Below are 18,988 nucleotides of genomic sequence, written 5' to 3'. Positions count from 1 at the left end.
GCATTTTGCGTTTTCGTTTGTGGCGAATAGGTCTATCTCTGGATGACCCCACTGTTGGAAGTACGGTTGGAGTACTGACGGGTGTAGCTCCCACTCGTGCATCTGGTGGCTGTGTCTGCTGAGCAGATTCGCCATCTGGTTGTCCTTGCCGGGGAGGTGTTCCGCCATGAGGAAGATGTTCCTCTGAATGGCCCACTTCCAAATGCTCTGAGCCAGATGAGACAACTGTGGAGAGTGTGTTCCTCCCTGCTTCTGTATGTAGTACATGGCAGTCATGTTGTCCGTCCGGATCAACACGACCTTGTTGCACAAGTGTACTTTGAATGCCTTCATGGCTAGGAAGATTGCCATTAGTTCCAGAACGTTGATGTGCATCTTCTTTTGCTGTGTCGTCCATAGGCCCTGCACTGTGTAAGTGAGTACATGAGCTCCCCAACCCTGGAGAGAGGCGTCCGCTGTCAGTATTATTTGTGGAACAGGCTCTTGGAACGGTCGGCCCTTGCAAAGGTTTTGTGGATTCCACCAATGCAGAGAGTTGTATGCCCGACCACTCACTAACACTAGGTCTTTTAACTGTCCGTGAGCCCGATTCCATTGACGTGCCAAGCACTCCTGAAGCGGGCGCATATGTAGTCTCGCGTGCGGGACTATGAAAATGCAGGAGGCCATCATGCCTATCACCTGCATGAACACTCGCGCAGGAAGGGAGTGTTGAGGTTTGAACTTTGTGATCAGCAGTTGCATGCTGTTGATCCTCACTAAATTTGGCTGAGCTGTGGCTGCCAGAGTGTTTATGGTCGCGCCCAGGTACTGTCGTACGTGTGCGGGTTGGAGATGTGATTTTGGGTAATTTAGTGAGAATCCCAGACTGTGAAGAAGGTGAATGGTGAGGGACATGTGGCTGGCACATTGCTGGGCTGACTTTGCCTGATCAAGCCAGTCGTCCAGGTAAGGGAAGACATGAATGTGTTGTCTCCGTAGATGTGCAGCCACTGTTGCTAGGCACTTGGTAAAGACCCTGGGTGCCGTTGTTACTCCGAAGGGGAGAACTTTGAACTGATAGTGATTCCCCTGAATAGTGAACCTGAGATATTTTCTGTGCGATGGGTGTATGGGTATGTGGAAATACGCATCTTTCAAGTCCAGTGTGGCTAGGAAGTTTCCCTGACTGAGTAGCGGTAGAACCTGTTGTAGGGTGAGCATATGGAAATGCTCTGAGAGAATGTAGTGGTTGAGGGGTCTCAGGTCTAGTATAGGTCTGAGCGAACCTTCCTTTTTTGGGATTAAGAAGTACAGAGAGTACACCCCTCTCCCCTGCTGGTTGACGGGCACGACCTCTATTGCACCTTTTTGCAGCATACTTAGTACTTCCTGCTGCAATAATGCCAAGTGCTCCACGGACATAGGACGGTGCTTTGGCGGTATGTTGGGTGGAGTGGACGTTAATTCGAGACAGTAACTGTGCTGGATAACGTCCCTGACCCACCTGTCTGTGGTGATGGTTTTCCAGACTGACAGGAACTGCTGGAGTCTCCTCCCGACAGGTGTTATGTGTTCGGGGGGCAGGTAGAAGGCGTCACTGTTTGTTTTTGGGGGAGGACCTGGTGTTGCCGTACCCACGTCCTCTGCCTTTGGTGCTGGATCCACGATATCCACCTCTGGTGGTTTTATCATAGTTACTTTGTGTGCCCCCTTTATTGTACTGCTGCTGGGACCCCTGACCTCTAGCTGCTCCTCTATTCCCGGGGCGACGAAAGGAGCCACTACAAAACTGCTGCGACTGCAGAGCCCCCATTGATTTTGCAGTTTCAGTGTCTTTCTTAATTTTTTCGAGGGTAGTGTCAACTTCAGGGCCAAATAAATAGTCTGGGTTGACCGGTTGATTTAAGATATTGTTCTGAATCTCAGGCTTGAAGCCTGAGATTCTCAACCATGCGTGCCTCCTCAACATGACGCTTGTGTCGATCGCCCTCGCTGCAGTGTCGGCTGCATCCAGTGCCCATTTGATGGACGCATTGGTAAGGAGTTGTCCCTCTCTGATAAGGAGCTCCGCTGCCTCTTTATATTCATCTGGCAAATGTTGTAGCAGTGATTCTAGTGTGTCGTAGTGGGACCTATCATAACGGGCCAGGAGTGCCTGTGTGTTGGCAATGCGCCAGATGTTTGCCGCTTGCGCTGCTATCCGTTTGCCTGATGTCTCCAGCACTTTGGACTCCTTGTCTGGGGGAGGAGCATCACCCGTTGTTTGTGAGTGGGCTCTTTTGCGAGCATTAGCAACAACCATGGAGTCTAAAGGTAACTGACCCCTAATGTACATAGGGTCTCCGGGTGCAGGCTTGTATTTCTTTTCGATTCTGGGGTTCAGCACCCGTGTCCTGGTTGTTTCTTTAAAAATGTCTTTTGCAGGTTTTAGAACTCCCTTTAACATTGGCAGAGTTTTGACAGTTTTTTCAGAGGAGGCGAAAGTGTCCACTAAGAAGTCTTCTACTACAGTGTCAGAATGGAGTTCCACTGCATGATTGGCAGCAGCCCGTTCTATGAGGGCATTAAAGGCAGCAGTGTCCTCTGTGGGAGATGTCTTTATATTGTAAAGCTGCGTGTCAGGAGTATCTGGTGCGTTACCCTGGTCGGTGGGGTCATCCCATGCCTGATCTGGGTCTTGCAAGTGATCATCAGGATCGATATCCCCAGGGTAGGTGGTATCATCCCCTACATAGTCCTCTCCTGCGTTTGTCTCTGAATGCGTAGGAGAAAAGGATGATGGATCCTGATGGAAGGGTTGAAAGTGGTCATGAAGCACTGGTTCTGATCCTGCCGGCAATTTGTGTTTCAGAGGAATTTTGTATGAGTCCAAGCCCCTCTCTGGCGTGATTTTCCGCTTGCGGAGCATCAACCTACCAGTGTCGGCGTCGATAAAGTGTGCCTGTGAAGGCTCGATATCGGTTTGTCCAGTGGATGGGGACTGTGTTTGGTGGACACGTGTCCGAATTTCGAACATTTTCGGCGCCGTGGCGGCAATCCAAATGTGATGCTCGCTGGCGCAGAGTGTGATTTTGCGGCCTTGTGCGTTTCAGGAACCGACGTAGAGTGGAGGGTTGCCCGGTCTCTGATGCGTTGCAACGATGCTGAGACCTGTTGCACGGTGAACGCCGATGGCGCCTTGGAACCGATCGGCACCTTGGAGGTAGGCGCTGAAACGGCATCCGACTTTTTTGCAGTCTTTGGGTCGTCGATCCGAAGGGAGGTATCGATGCTTATCGGAGTCGATGACTTGGCAGGCTGGTAGGTAGAGCAGTGTGCGACCAATTGGACTTGACTTGGCAGGCGCCGCTGTCTTCAACGTCGACGGGTCGGCGACCTTGACCTTGGTGGTTTGGGCCGTAATCTTCGGTGCCAGAGGCCGAGGCGGTGAGCTCGGCACCGAAATCTCTTTTTGCGCGGTCGGAGCCGATGACCTTTGCCGGCGTCGAAGGAGTGGAGGGCTTCGAGGCCGTCGAGCCGATCGCAACCAGTTTCACTTTCGGTTTCGATGGAACCGGTGCGATGGACAGTTTCGGTTTCGCTGAAGGGTATCCAGTCATCTTCGATAATAATGGCTCCTGTGAAATGTTCGAGGCCGGGCCCGGAGGCGGGGCCGAAGAACCCTGTGATAGATCTTGGGTAAGGCCCGCAGGCGATCCCTCGACCTGAGTGTCTCGGCCTCCGTATCGACGGGTTGGCCTAGCTCTTCGCTGGAGCTATCTTCCTCGGCCCCAAGGGCCTCATCGTAGTCTCCTACCTCTTCGACGACGTCTTCGCCCTCAAAGATCACCTCATCGTCGTCTTCCGATCGGGAGTCGTGTTCGGAAGTGTGGCTGGAGTCTACGTCTGCTACGCTCTCGGCGTCTTCGTCCTCAGTGCTAACGATGTTGGCCGGGGCAGGCGCCGATTGCTGCGCCTCCAATCTCGCTGCCCGTCGATTCCGGAGAGTTTTCTTCGAGCGGAACCGGGCGCAGGCCATACATTTCGACTCATCGTGATCCGGTGAGAGACATTTGTTGCATACCGGGTGGACGTCGATGTGTGGGTATTTCACGTGGCATAAAGGACATCTTTTGAAGGGAGTCCTCGATTCCATCGTCGATCGAAGTTCGATGTGGGACCAAGCGGATCCGAAAAGCTTGAAGAAGGTGCTAAAGCACTAAAGAAACTGGTCGATACCGAACAGGAACAGTACCGACGAGAACTAAGGCCTTTTGGCCTTAAACTAAATTTTCCTAACTTGAGCTAAGATAAGCACATCCGAACCCAATGGCGGAAAAAAACAATCTAAGGATGGAGAGGATGCCCATGCGCACTGTAGTCCAGGGGAGTAGCCACCTATCTTGTGATACTTCGAAGACTCTTCCAGGACAACAATGTGCAATCATCCGGACCCAACACTAGGCGGCGATCTATGCACAGATATGAATTCAGCAGCCCACATGCCTCGAACATACACTTTACAGTTATATGCAATTATAGTACTTTCCCATTAGCAGCAGAAAAGCATGAACATATGTGTCTTAAGCAGAGGTATTCATCCAACACGACATTCCCCAGTATCGCACACCCCCAACAGTTGCAATGGTCAAGCAATCACAGGTCTTTGACTACGCCTCGTGACCCAGCCCCTCAGGCACTCAACTACACCAGCCAATGATACACGCTGCCCCTAGTGGCGCCACTTATATTAGCTTGTTAGAACCATCTAAAACGGAAAGTAAGTTACTTAGTTTCATCTATCCAGATTAGACCTCCGGACGCTCAGCGGTACCTGCATGAGGGTGGGACTATAGACAAAAGGTTGTGACCCAGGAAGCTGGCACGCTTCCAAATCTGGAAAAAGGCTCCCCTCAAGTGTAGCCATTGCTCCTGACAGCCAGCCGTATGTGCCCCCATGGCACAACAAAACCCCTCTGGCCCTGTCACGATGTTCTCCACAACACAGTACCTTGTAGCATGGTTACAGCGAGAGGGAGTCAGCGACCTCAGATGGAGGCGCAATGTCGGGCACTGTCATCCTCCCGGTCTGAAGGTCAAAGATAGTCTTAGCTCCCAGCTCATGTCTCCCAACACCCCTCGAATGCCACATGCTCCAGAGTGCAAGCTAGTGCAGGTACCCTGGTTGCAAGCACTGGTATGCCAGCCTCCCATGCACTCCCCGAACTCCTCACGTCCTGGCACCTCGGGTGCGTGGTCCTAATGATCTCCTAGAAAAGAAAGCCACCAAGTGATAGTTCCCTCCCTTGAGAACAATATGCTCCAGTCCACCACAAGTCTGTAGATAATTAAGTTGCAGTCCCTCATGCTCTAATGATTCCACTTCTCGATGTCCCAGCATCGAAACAGAGTAGTATGGTTCCAATCCAAAAGCGTCTCTACTTTTGGAGGTCAGAGCTCCAGTAGTTACACCCACAATGGCCTTTGAAGATAGGATCAGGTCAAAAGGCCACCTTTTAAATGCACAGGCCCTCTCTAAATGTTGTCCTGTCTGCCCTCCTACCCCGGGAGGTTTGATCACCATCTTTAGTGGGGTCAAGACCCTGCTCCTTGGAATGCAGGTGTCAATTCGACCCCCACGTAACCATCCCAGAAAGGTCTTCAGTTTTCCTTGAGCCCCAAGTTTATGGCCTTCTATCAGGAATGCACAGATGTAGTTGACCCCCCAAGCACCCAGATGTGAATTGGAGACAGGCCAACAGGTATACAGAGCCACGAGCATCGAAATGCCCATATTCCCAAAGTGACATTTTCACATACATAATGTCGGATCCACTCGCACTATGAACTCATCCATATCAAATAGTATACTGCCACTATTCTGCTACTATTCTGTACATAGGAAATACTGCTCAATAGCCTTTCCCTACATTCCCCCATGCTAATTCAATGAAAGAAACAGGCCCCATCGTACCAAACACCCCATTCACAAACCTTGCATATAGCAAGAGACATGCAGAGCCTTGGCACATAGCTTTTTAAATGCCAAGGCGAGTAACAGTTACCTGCGTGCATAGGACCCACCAGGGCAAACCTGTGACATGAGCGATGAGCTACCTCAGTGGACGGCAAAACCAGTGCTGCAGACCCATAGAGAAGCATTCGAGGTACATGCCCTGGTATATGTCTTAAACCTAAACAAGGGACTGACGGCTAACACAAATTAGCCAATCATGTATACACCAATCATCAGTATGTATTTTAGAAGCACAGTGCTTTGGCCCTGAATGACAGGGTTGAATGCGCTCTAAGTCCAAAGTGAGCAAAACAAGGTCAATACATGAGGTCGACAGCCAAAAAGGTCAGGAGAGACCATGCCAAAAGATGCCAGGTCTAACACTCGTCCCCCCTAGCAGGAAGTGGGGAGAACTACCCTACCTCAGGGGAGTCCTCATCGCTAAGGCAGAAGAATCTGGAAAGACCATCCTCATTGGCATGCTCGGTTCCAGGCCGGTCCTCCACCGTGAAATCCATTCCTTGTAGGGAGATGGACCATCTCAATAGTTTAGGATTCTCAGCCCTCATCTGCATTAACCATTGGAGGGGCCTGTGGTCTGCCTGAACCCAGATGTAAGTCCCCAAAAAATAGGGACTCAGCTTCTACAGTGCACAGACCACAGCAAAGGCGTTCCTTTCAATGGCACTCCACCTCTTTTCCCTGGGTAGCAACTCCTCCTAATGAAGACTGCCGGTTGTTCCAGGCCCTCCTCATTTAGCTGTGAAAGCACAGACCCCATGCCATGCTCAGAGGCATCAGTTTGTACCCCAAACTCCTGGGAGAAGTCAAGCGCCTTGAGTACGAGGGCCTCCTTCAGAGTGTCGATCGCCGTCTGGCAGGCCTTTGTCCAGATCACCCGATGCAGCTGCTTTTTCTAAGTCAGTTCCGTCAAGGAGGTGACAATAGTGCCATACCCCTTGATAAACCGTTGGTAGTATCCAGTGAGGCCCAAAAAGGCTCTCTCCTCCGTCTGGGTCTTGGGAGGTGCCCACGCCAGAATGGTCTCAATCTTTAGTTGTAGAGGGGCCACCTTGCCGCCCGCTACTTGGTGTCTCAAGTAAACCATAGACCCCTGCCCTATCTTGCACTTACTGGCCTTGATAGTGAGTCCTACAACAAACAAATGATGGACGGAATGCTGACAATGCAGACATTCTCCCCCAGTCAAGAGATCTGGGTTAAATCCATCGTTCTTTTGCCCACTACGCCACCCCAGTTTAGACATGGCCATATGCAAATCAGTCTTGACCCTGTGCCTCATGGGAACAGTCCAGCCCGAACTGCCAAGCCATGTCTTCCCTGGACCGGAATCAAGCATCCTAGGACCGGTTTCTGGCTATCAGCAGTCATCAGCCAGGATAGCTAGACTCCAGTGGCATAGTGAGCACGGGTCCCACGTCTGGGAATACCCATCCCACTTAGGGCGAAAAGCGTTACAACAAACAAATGATGGACGGAATGCTGACAATGCAGACATTCTCCCCAGTCAAGAGATCTGGGTTAAATCCATCATTCTTTTGCCCACTACGCCACCCCAGTTTAGACATGGCCATATGCAAATCAGTCTTGACCCTGTGCCTCATGGGAACAGTCCAGCCCGAACTGCCAAGCCATGTCTTCCCTGGACCGGAATCAAGCATCCTAGGACCAATTTCTGGCTATCAGCCGTCATCAGCCAGGATAGCTAGACTCCAGTGGCATAGTGAGCACGGGTACCACGTCTGGGAATACCCATCCCACTTAGGGCGAAAAGCGTTACAACAAACAAATGATGGACGGAATGCTGACAATGCAGACATTCTCCCCCAGTCAAGAGATCTGGGTTAAATCCATTGTTCTTTTGCCCACTACGCCACCCCAGTTTAGACATGGCCATATGCAAATCAGTCTTGACCCTGTGCCTCATGGGAACAGTCCAGCCCGAACTGCCAAGCCATGTCTTCCCTGGACCGGAATCAAGCATCCTAGGACCGGTTTCTGGCTATCAGCCGTCATCAGCCAGGATAGCTAGACTGCAGTGGCATAGTGAGCATGGGTCCCACGTCTGGGAATACCCATCCCACTTAGGACGAAAAGCGTTACAACAAACAAATGATGGACGGAATGCTGACAATGCAGACATTCTCCCCCAGTCAAGAGATCTGGGTTAAATCCATCGTTCTTTTGCCCACTACGCCACCCCAGTTTAGACATGGCCATATGCAAATCAGTCTTGACCCTGTGCCTCATGGGAACAGTCCAGCCCGAACTGCCAAGCCATGTCTTCCCTGGACCGGAATCAAGCATCCTAGGACCGGTTTCTGGCTATCAGCCGTCATCAGCCAGGATAGCTAGACTCCAGTGGCATAGTGAGCACGGGTCCCACGTCTGGGAATACCCATCCCACTTAGGGCGAAAAGCGTTACAACAAACAAATGATGGACGGAATGCTGACAATGCAGACATTCTCCCCCAGTCAAGAGATCTGGGTTAAATCCATCGTTCTTTTGCCCACTACGCCACCCCAGTTTAGACATGGCCATATGCAAATCAGTCTTGCCTCATGGGAACAGTCCAGCCCGAACTGCCAAGCCATGTCTTCCCTGGACCGGACCCATGCTCACTACGCCACTGGAGTCAAGCTATCCTGGCTGATGACGGCTGATAGCCAGAAACCGGTCCTAGGATGCTTGATTCCGGTCCAGGGAAGACATGGCTTGGCAGTTCGGGCTGGACTGTTCCCATGAGGCACAGGGTCAAGACTGATTTGCATATGGCCATGTCTAAACTGGGGTGGTGTAGTGGGCAAAAGAACGATGGATTTAACCCAGATCTCTTGACTGGGGGAGAATGTCTGCATTGTCAGCATTCCGTCCATCATTTGTTTGTTGTAACGCTTTTCGCCCTAAGTGGGATGGGTATTCCCAGACGTGGGACCCATGCTCACTACGCCACTGGAGTCAAGCTATCCTGGCTGATGATGGCTGATAGCCAGAAACCGGTCCTAGGATGCTTGATTCCGGTCCAGGGAAGACATGGCTTGGCAGTTTGGGCTGGACTGTTCCCATGAGGCACAGGGTCAAGACTGATTTGCATATGGCCATGTCTAAACTGGGGTGGTGTAGTGGGCAAAAGAACGATGGATTTAACCCAGATCTCTTGAATGGGGGAGAATGTCTGCATTGTCAGCATTCCGTCCATCATTTGTTTGTTGTAACGCTTGATAGTGAGTCCGGCACGCTGTATTGCTCTCAGTACCTCCCAGAGGTGGTCCAAGTGATCCTCCCAACTGGAGCTGAAAACCGCAAAGTCATCAAGGCAGGCAGCACTGAAGTTGTCCAGCCCCGCGAAGACCTGGTTCATCTGGCAGGTGCGTTCTTCAATCCAAAGGGCATTGAGAAGGCTAACCTCTCTCATGCCCCATCAGTTATGGCAATCTACCAGTACCCAGACGTAAGATCAAAGGTACTGAGGAACTTGGCAGACCATAACCGATCAGACAGTACATCCACTCAGGGAATGGTATGCACGTCAGTCCGAGTGACGCCGTTGAGCGCATGGTGTTCCACACAGAACCGAATTTCAGGTGCCACACCGGGGGGGAGCAGCCTTGGGCACCAATACCACCGGACTAGGCCAGGGGCTGTTGGAGGGCTCAATCACCCAAGGGCTAGCATCAATGGAAACCCCTTCCCAGATGCTAATCCTTATCTTATCAGACAACCTGTAAGTTTGGGCTTAACAGGCAGACTATCCCCCGTATCAATATCATGAAAGCACAAATGGGTGACCCCGGGGTGAGCAAGAACAAGGGAGAAAACTGCCCCAGCAACCGGCAGGTGTCTCCCTGTTGCTCCAGGAGAGGTTCAGTCTCCGTTTCCACTCCATCATCCATGACCAACAGCATGGTCAACTTAGTCCTCTCAAAATGTGTCTTGAGGCGATACACATGCAGACTCAGCAAAGGGTTCCTAGGAGTTTGGAAGTCCACCAGATAGGTAATGTCACTCTTGCGCTCCTTCAACCCAAACAGCACAAACCACTTGACCTATAGAGCACAAGGCTCTACAGGGGCCATGACCCAAACTTTTCTAGCCAGGCTGAAACTCAACCAGAGGTGCATTCTGGTTATACCATTGTTTAATATCCTCCTGGCCAGCTTCCAGGTTTGCCTTAACAAGTTTATTGAAGGTAGCTGTTTGGTTACAGAAGGCCAGGACATGACTGAATACACCCTGGGGCGGCTGCCTGAGAGCTTGTTTCCAGCCCTCCGTCCCTCACCAAACTGAGAGAACCCCTTACAGGGAGCCCATAAAGAAGCTTACATGGGCTGATGCCAACCCCTTCTCCGGAACCTTATTGTAGGCAAACAAAAGACATGGTAGGAGGATGTCCCACTTATGCCTCATGGGGTCTGAAAAGACCCATAATCATGCCCTTCAGGGGACGGTTGAATCTCTCAACCAACCCATTGGTTTGAGGGTGGTAGGGTGTGGAGAACTTGCAGGTTACCCCACACTCCTTTCACATGGCCTTCATTTACGAGGACATGAAGTGGGTCCCCCGGTCGGAGATCACCTCCTTGGGAAAGATCCCCAACAGTGCCTTAACCACAGCTGGCACGATCATCATCCTCAGGGGGATCGCTTCTGGGTACTGGGTGACATGGTCCATCATGACCAGGATGACCCTGTTGCCCGTTGAAGTCTTGGGGTCCAGAGGCCCCACAATGTCAATGCCCACTGACTCAAGGGGTGCACATGACAGGACACGGTTGCAGGGGGCCTTGCACCTCCCTCCCGTCTTGCCGCTTTCCTAGAAGGTTGGACAGGACTGTTAGAACGCGTATGAGGCCTTCCTAATGTCGGGCCAATAGAAGTGGGTGGCAAGCCACATGTTATTTTATGTTAACAAGAATTTCTATAGCGCACGTACACGAGAGGTTTCATGCGCTTGCTATAGGCGGTGTCAAGACAGAGACGGTTTTACGCATGAGCCTGCTCAAACAGCCGTGTCTTGAGCATTTTTCTGAACCCCAGGAGGTTGTTGCAGGACCGAATTTCTGGTGGGAGGGAGTTCCATAATTTAGGGGCCAGATAGGAAAACCTGCACCCTCCCTGGCGTTTGAGCTTGAAGGCAGGGCCAGTTAACAGCTGGAGGTGGACTGAAACGCAGGTTACGGTGGGGACATGCCTCGATATCAGGCAGCTGATGAATTTAGGGCTCCGGCAATACAGAGACTTAAAGATTAAGCAACCCGTCTTGAAGGCCGCGTGTTGGGCGATAGGGAGCCAGTGAAGTTTTAGTAATGAAGGTCTGGCAGATTGCCATCTTGGTTGCTTGTAGTTTAGTCTCGAAGCTTGGTTCTGCACCAGCTGGAGACGTTTAATTAAAAGAGTGGCAAGCCGAGGTAGATTGAATTAGCAAAGTCGAGACCACTGCCCCTACTTGGGCTCTGACTGAGAGATCAGCATTATTTGGTGACCCCTAGGCTTTTTACAGAGGAAGATGGGGCGGGGGGGAGGTCCCAGTTCCATCGGCCAGTAGTGGGCCACAGAAGATCTGGCCTTTCCAGGGCAGGACTAGTTCGGTCTTGCCCGGATTAAGTTTGAGATGGTTAAGGTCCATCCAACGCTGGATATGGAGCATGGTAGCTTGAAATTCTTGGATTGAGTCAGGGGGGTTATCGATAGTAAAAACAAGCTGAAGGTCATTATCGTAATTAAATGTGGTTCCCTTCCTGTTGATTAAAGAGTGGATCAAGGGCAGGAGGTAAAGATTGAACAGATGGGGAGACAACGACGATCCCTGTGGGACCCCACATGTGGTCGTGATCTTGGGGGCAGTGAATGGGGCAAGGCGTACCGCTTGGGTGCGGCCCTCGAGGAAGGACTTGATCCAGTTGAAAGCTGATCCCTGTATGCCGGCCTGTCTGACACGGTCCATCAGGATTTTATGGTCGACCGTGTCAAAAGCGGCCGACAGATCCAGGAGCACCAAAGCCTGAGAGATGCCCTTGTCTGCATTTGCTCGTAAGCCGTCCAATACCGCGAGAATTACTGTCTCATTGTGGAGTGAGTGGGGCAGAAGCCTGCTTGGTGAGGATCTAGGTGTTCAGATTGTTCAATGAAGTTGGATAGGCACCTAGCAACGTGAGCCTCCAAAATCTTGGCCAAGAAGGGAAGCGGGGAAATGGGGCGATAGTTAGATAGGTTCAGGGGATCGGCCCCTGGTTTCTTTAGGAGAGGGACCACTATTGCATTCTTGAATGCGTTAGGGACCATGCCCTGCGAGAGAGACTCATTTAGAAAGGGCAGTACAGTATGTGGCAAGGCAGAGAGGGTGTCCTTTAGAATGTGAGGGGGGAAGCAGTGTCGATTTGACTCTGGACAACAAGTCCAGGAAGGCCTGAGTGCATATGGCAGGGAAGTGATCTTTGGTAGCTGTATTGGTTATCATGGTGTCGGGGGGCTCCGTGTGTCTGGAAGTGGGGATGCTGGCTTTAATGTTGGAGATTTTGTTCACAAAGTAATCGTTCAGGGAGTTGCATAGTTCTTGGGTGGGTGTCTGTTTAGGGAGAATTCTCTCTGCATTACATAGGTCGTTGACTATCGCGAAAATTTCCTTCAACCTGTTATGGGAGCTCAGGATTCTAGTAGAGAAGTGGGCAGCCTTGGCTGCCGTTATGGCGTTTTTATAATCTTTGCGAGCCTTTAAGTACTGGAGTTTCTCTTCGAGGGAGTATTTTAGTCTCCATCTCCTTTCTATGTGGCGGAGCGCTAGTTTTTGCTTTTTTAGATCAATAGAGAACCATTTCTGTGCGTCGGCTCGGCAGGCATGATTGAGTTTCGTAAGCGGGGCATGTGTGTTGCAGGCTGCTAGTAGCCAGGCAGAGATGTTTTCTTCCGTGGTGCTAATATTGGGGTTAAGAACGGGCACTGAACTAGCCAAGGAGTCAATGAATTCCTGTTTATTGAGAGCCCTTCACTTTCTTATCATGCCACCCGCAGCCGTGGGGGTCTTAATGTTGAGGGGAATCGTTGCTGTGAATTTTATTAAATGATGATCTGACCATATGCATGGTAAGATCGTGGGCACAGATAGTGTTAGATTAGTGGACCAGATTTAGTCCAATGTGTGTCCTTTGATATGGTGGCAGAGGATATGTGCTGAGTAAAGTTAAGGTTGGAGAGTAAATCAGTTAATTCTGCAGCGTGCGGCCCACCAAGGGCGTCGTTACACCAATAATTCAGATCGCCTATTAGTAGTATGTTAGCGTAGTTCATGGCTAAATTAGCCATCTGTTCACTCAATGAGAGAGGGAATAAGGGCATGTGCTGTGGGGGCCTGTAGACAAGGATGCAGATGAGTGGTCCAGAACTGGATTTCAGTTTAATGGCCATATTCTCAACCGCCGGAAGGCTAAGGGGGGTGATGGTGGTGAAATTGTGGTCTTTATGAATGATGGCGGCTACTCCACCACCAGTTTTACCCGGAGGCCGATTTGCATGTAGTATATAATAGTCCTGAGGTAATGCCGCTAGCATGTCCGGGGTGGAATCCGTGACCAGAAAAACGTCTGGTTTTTCTGCCATAAGCAGCAAAAAGATGTCCAACTGGTGCTTGACCAAGGAGCGGGTACTGAGGTAGAAAATATGTAGGGCAGTGTTTTTTATTTTGGTAGGGCCGTAAGCTCGAGAGCGATAAGAGATGGGGGGTAGTAAATCTACACGGGTTCTCCATGGTTGAGAGATGCCGTTAAGACTGATGCGCTTGTGGGTGGAGGGATCAAGGGGGAAAGCAGGCTGGGCAAGCATTCTAAGTTCCTCAGAGGAGTATTTAAGAATTTGGCCATAGTTCGTGGCCACTGGGCCCGTCAGGGCGTGGACGGGCGCAGACAGGTTTGAAATTGGCACGCCACCGGCGCGCCCGCTGTGCTCCCGCGCTGCGGTGTGCATATGTATCTGGGGACCCGCCTCTGACTCCTCCCCCTCCCGGTGAGATTGGCTGAGGCCGAGGGGTTGTGCTAAGTAGAGCGTCAGGGGTCCGCCCGCTATTGCTAAGAGGCCGTGAGTAGTTTTCAATTGTTAAAAATACTAAAATACAAGTTATTACAGTTACATGAAAGTTTTAAAAAGCAAAGCGCATGCAGCAGCGGTCCGCACGGCAATGACACAAGCTCAAATTGCCCGCTCCCGCGCTGCGGCGTGCATTTGTACCCGGGCCCGCGGCAATGACACAAGCTCAAATGGGGGTGGGCATACCCTGACATCTAATTGGCTACTATCCCCATCCTCAGGACAGAAAAAAGTGGGGTCTACATTGTCTGCCCCACCTGAGGGGTGGTACAGGATGAAGGTAGACCCACCTCCTATTTTACCTAATTTTCCCACTAGTCCTCCCACCATAATTGGAGCAGGACTGGAGGGCGCCATCTGCAGTGGCTGGAGTTAGGGTTCAAAGGCGGCATGTCCTTTTGAAGTTCCCACTTCTGCCGAGGCAGGTCCTACAGGGGGTGTTGGGGGGTAGGATCAGGTGCGCAACACCCAATGGACTCACAGGGCTTCAGCCCCCCCCGTCGTGTGTGGCTGCCTGGGATGAGACAGCTTCCCGGCGTACACACAGCCGCACCCGAGCACTTCACAGGTCTTTAAAAGACCATTTGCATGTTAATGAGGCCTCGCTGTTGTTTCACCCCTTCTAAGAGCCCCTGCAGCTCCACTCTGCCTATGGCTTAAAAGATTCAGCCCCCCCCAAATTTTTTCTTAGCCCCCCCCGAAATTTGGCTCTAGTTGCGCCTCTGGGTAGGATGTGACCACCTCCGCCAAGAGCAGGCATTGATTCTGGATCCGGAGAGCTCTGGCTCTTTACCCAGGGGTCCAGAAACATGTCTGGTGATAGCAGGCTGGCTAAAACTAGACAGAGACAACACTAGGGTTTGGAAGGTTTCAGGGGTACCCTCTAGCTGGGTCTCTTGTGTCAATTTTTTAATAAATCCAAATCTGGCTTCAGCACAGATTTATTAATACATGATGTTTGGTACCAAAAATCTTAGAAATCAGTGAAGTCATTCTGGAGCTAGGGAACTCGTGTTGACAAGTATCCAGCCCATGTACTTTTTTAGGGCTTGCCTGTCCACTTACAATATCTCAGAATAGATTAGACGTTGCAGGGGCATAGCTGCTCATGCTGATATGTCCACACATAGGATATAGTGCACTCTACCTTAGGGCTCAAGGCCTGCCTTAGAGCTGGCTTACCTATACCTTATGCAGTGTAAAGGCGGTATGGCACACAGGGCTGTTTGCCATGTTGACCCTTTGCTTTGTCCTGCACCTGGACATGCAGCCTGTGACAGCAGCACCGCCTGATCTGGGTGAGGGGTCCGTAGGGGAATTCCTACTGTCCTCATGAACTGGGTACTGGGGCTTACAGAGGCAACAGTAGTTTTACCAATCGTGGAGATGTTTTAGGGAAAGAAGATCTGGCACTACGAGCCTGGTTGGCAGGGACCCAGTGCACTTACAGTTCGAAATTACACCAGGCAAAACGTGTGGGCTAACCATGTCAAAAGAGGCACTTTCCTACAAAAAGCATTTCATTTCATAACTTCAGTATACAAATAGAACTTACTTTGGCCAAGTCTTTAACAGTCTCAGTTTTTCCTGTGCCTGCTGGGCCAGCAGGAGATCCTCCGAGATGTAGGTGCAGGGCTCCAGTGAGAGTTAACCAGCAGCGGTCGGTGAGAGGAGTGATGACCAGCCGGGAGGAGCAGCCTAGATACTCATAGCCATACACAAAGGAAGCACTGCCTTGGACCACATAGCATGTGTTGTTCTGCTCATTCCATTCATAACGCAGCTGCCTGAAGAACGGAATATGAACAATAATTACCCTGAACATGTAAAAAGCTGTAAATATTGATACATTATCTTAACCCCTTCGCTGCGGCGCGAATTCCGCCGCAGCGCTGGTGGTGTTTTAAGTGTGCGCGGCGCTGCCATGCTCATGACGGAACAACGCCGTCATGAGTCACGGGCGAGCTGTGCTCATGACGGAGTGGTTCCGTCACGACGCCGCCCACTTACGTTAGACGCCCGCACAGGGGGGGAAAAGGCGCCGCGTGGGCGGAGCGGCAGCCAACGGCCGCGGCATGACGGAACCACTCCGTCATGAGCACAGCGCGACCGTGGCTCATGACGGAGTGGTTCCGTCATGAGCAGGGAAGGGGTTAATTTAAGAAGGTTTGCATACAAATTGCAATAGACCAATACTTCAGAGTGATACCACAACAATTTTTAGTGTGTTTGTGTGAGTGAATTGATATTTTAATATCAATCAATTGTATTCATCAAAGACCCATAGCAACACTGTTTACGGAAAACAAAAACTCCCTTTGGGATAAAAGTCTAGAATACTGTAAAGTCTACATAATTGTTTTACGATTAATTACCTGCTCTGACACATGTCTATCTTTAATTTGACGTCATATATGTGTAAGCAGAGCCCTATACTCTACATGATTGGGGAGCATTGTGCTATGGGAGGTCAGGGCCTTATAGAATGGCATTTTATTGAATACAATCCTCACACTTCCATATACATTCATGAAATAAAATATGTTCTCTCTTTTTCAACCAACAAGGAATACTGGATCGATTTTTAAGAAGAGTATAACACTGGGTGTAAATTCACAATGCATTGACATGATATTTAGCACAGTGGTATATGACTGGAAGGATGGATTCAATTGTTCTGTTCCAGGCCTTTCTATTGGTCTGGAATGATTCCAATCTACATACGTTGATTGTAGTTTTGGACAAAAAAAGAATCCAACATGGCTGCAGATTGAGTATTTAAACTTCAAAATTTCAGTTGATTGGGAACGAGTGATAAAGGACCACTAAGCCTCATGAAAGGCCACACAGCGAAATTGTGAACTACACCATCGTCACTAACCAAGGGACACATAATTACGTCAATCACCCAACAAATTTATATAAAATATCATGCCTGAAAAAGAAACAAATATGAACTGGACTCAATGGACTTTCAGGTTACTTAAAGATAAAGGTCCAGATGTATCAAACATACAGTTTGCGATTCTGAAACAGCAATTTTTGGAATCGCAAAATGCAATGTATACAGGAATCACAAAATATTTTGCGATTCCTTAACATTGCCTAATAGCGATTTGGTAAATAGCCTAAAGGCCCATAGGAATAAATGGTTTTGCATTTGCTAATTTACGATTACCAAATTGATAATCGCAAATAGCGAATGCAAAGGCAAGGGTGCCTAGGGGCCTAAGGCTCCCTTGAATCACCCCAAAAAAAGAAGGTGTGCACATGTAAAGCACACACATGCCCTAGGGGCATGTGTGCGCTACATGGCATTTTGAAGAATGCATTTTTGTGCATTTTTCAAAGTTTGCACATGGTTACCATTAACTTGAAGTTGATGGTAATCTGCGCTTTCTAAATGCACAGTTCGCATTTAGGAAAAAGCTTCCTGCATGGGCATTAGGGATTTGCAAATTGCGATTCCCTATTTGCATTCGCAATTTAGGTAATCACAAAAATTGCGATTACCTAAATTGCGAATGCAAAGCAATACATTAGAAAAGACCTTTTCCCGTTCACAAACGGGCCGATTCTGCGAATCGGCCCGTTTGCAAACTCAAAAAGGCTTGATACACCTGGCCCAATGTCTGTTTTCCTTGGGCTATTGATAAAAAACACCAGTAATTTTCATTGATAATATCAACAACACATAATTTTCTTATTGAACAAATCTTCCCATAACTAGGCAGTCTTGCCCTTTGAAATCCTCAGTCCCAGAACCAAACATAACTGGAGAACTCCTGCACATAAAGAAATCTACTGATTGGCGTACATTGATATTGAAGGGCTGGATTTAAGAGCAGAATTTATGTTATGATGGTTGCTTGTGGAGGGTATACAACAAAAGTACGAAGTTCCTCTGTGATTCAGGCTGGAGATGAGGGAAGCTGTAGAGATGAGTGAGTCACTGATGACCACTGTTATGTATGCAAAGAAGGGGGAGTTCCCCTTGTCAGAACTAGGGCTCTCACATACCCAGCAAGCTAGGTGTCAAGCTTCATCATATGAGCCTGCCCCTCGTCACGTCGGTGCTGCAATACCTGATGGGCACCCAGACCAGGGCTCTTTATCGGGGATCTTTTGTTCCTGCCAGTGGGTGCAGTGGGGGTGAGGGGCCTAGTGAGTGTAGATGTGAAGGGATGTGAGTTTAAAACAGGTCAGTTAGTCCTACCCAACAATTTATTAAGAAGGTAGACTGCCTAAAATAAAAGTGCGAGAGGGGCAAGGGACTAGTGGCAATGTATCTAGTTGTGTATGCCCTGCTCTCAAGTGATCGACATGTTTCATGCCATAAGTGTCAGTTAGATCAGGGCACCTCCTCAGGATGAAAGAAACACTATCTACACTAGAAAGGGTAAGTGAATTCTACATACCACATTCTCTGGTTGTTAACCTATACTGTCAACAAGTATTTGCTTGCAACAGTAGTCGGCGCTTAAAAAGGACACTGATTGGGTCCGGTGTGTAAACGCTCCTCGCATATGACCTACCCTGCCGCCGACACCGGGATGGTCACCAGTAACCACCGGCTACTGTTGCAAGCAAAAACAGAAAATTCAGTAATAAAAAGTATTCCCCTGATTGACTGTATTTAAAATGCATTGGGACACCTGGAAGCCATACTAACTCAGAAACTTCATACTTGGGATAATAGACTGAATGTAAACTTTGGACTGCAGATCCCTGATTTATAAACAGTAATTAAGTATACCTCTAAACAAACTAGCAATAATTAGAATGAACCAGAAAAACTGCCTACTCCAGGTAATATATTATTTAGTTAGATCCATTAACCCGTTGCGTGCTCATGACGAGCACAGCTCGTCATGAGTCACAGTGGAGCTGTGCTCATGGCGAGCTGAGCTCG

The 18,988-nt window shown here is 49.6% G+C and overlaps 1 protein-coding gene across 1 annotated transcript in view; it reads right to left on the bottom strand.

Annotated features, from left to right (window-relative positions):
• DNAH14 (dynein axonemal heavy chain 14) overlaps positions 1-18,988 on the bottom strand; it is an 894,889-nt gene that overhangs the window by 638,805 nt on the left and 237,096 nt on the right. The window contains exon 29 of the mRNA XM_085610384.1: positions 15,632-15,863. Within this exon, the coding sequence (XP_085466510.1) occupies positions 15,632-15,863 (232 nt within the window). The remainder of the gene's footprint in view (positions 1-15,631; positions 15,864-18,988) is intronic.

Source organism: Triturus cristatus, chromosome 6 (genome assembly GCF_964204655.1).
Source record: "Triturus cristatus chromosome 6, aTriCri1.1, whole genome shotgun sequence".
Classification (NCBI taxonomy): domain Eukaryota; kingdom Metazoa; phylum Chordata; class Amphibia; order Caudata; family Salamandridae; genus Triturus; species Triturus cristatus.
Note: the sequence above shows the minus strand (reverse complement) of the source record. Positions and strands in the feature narration are given on the sequence as shown.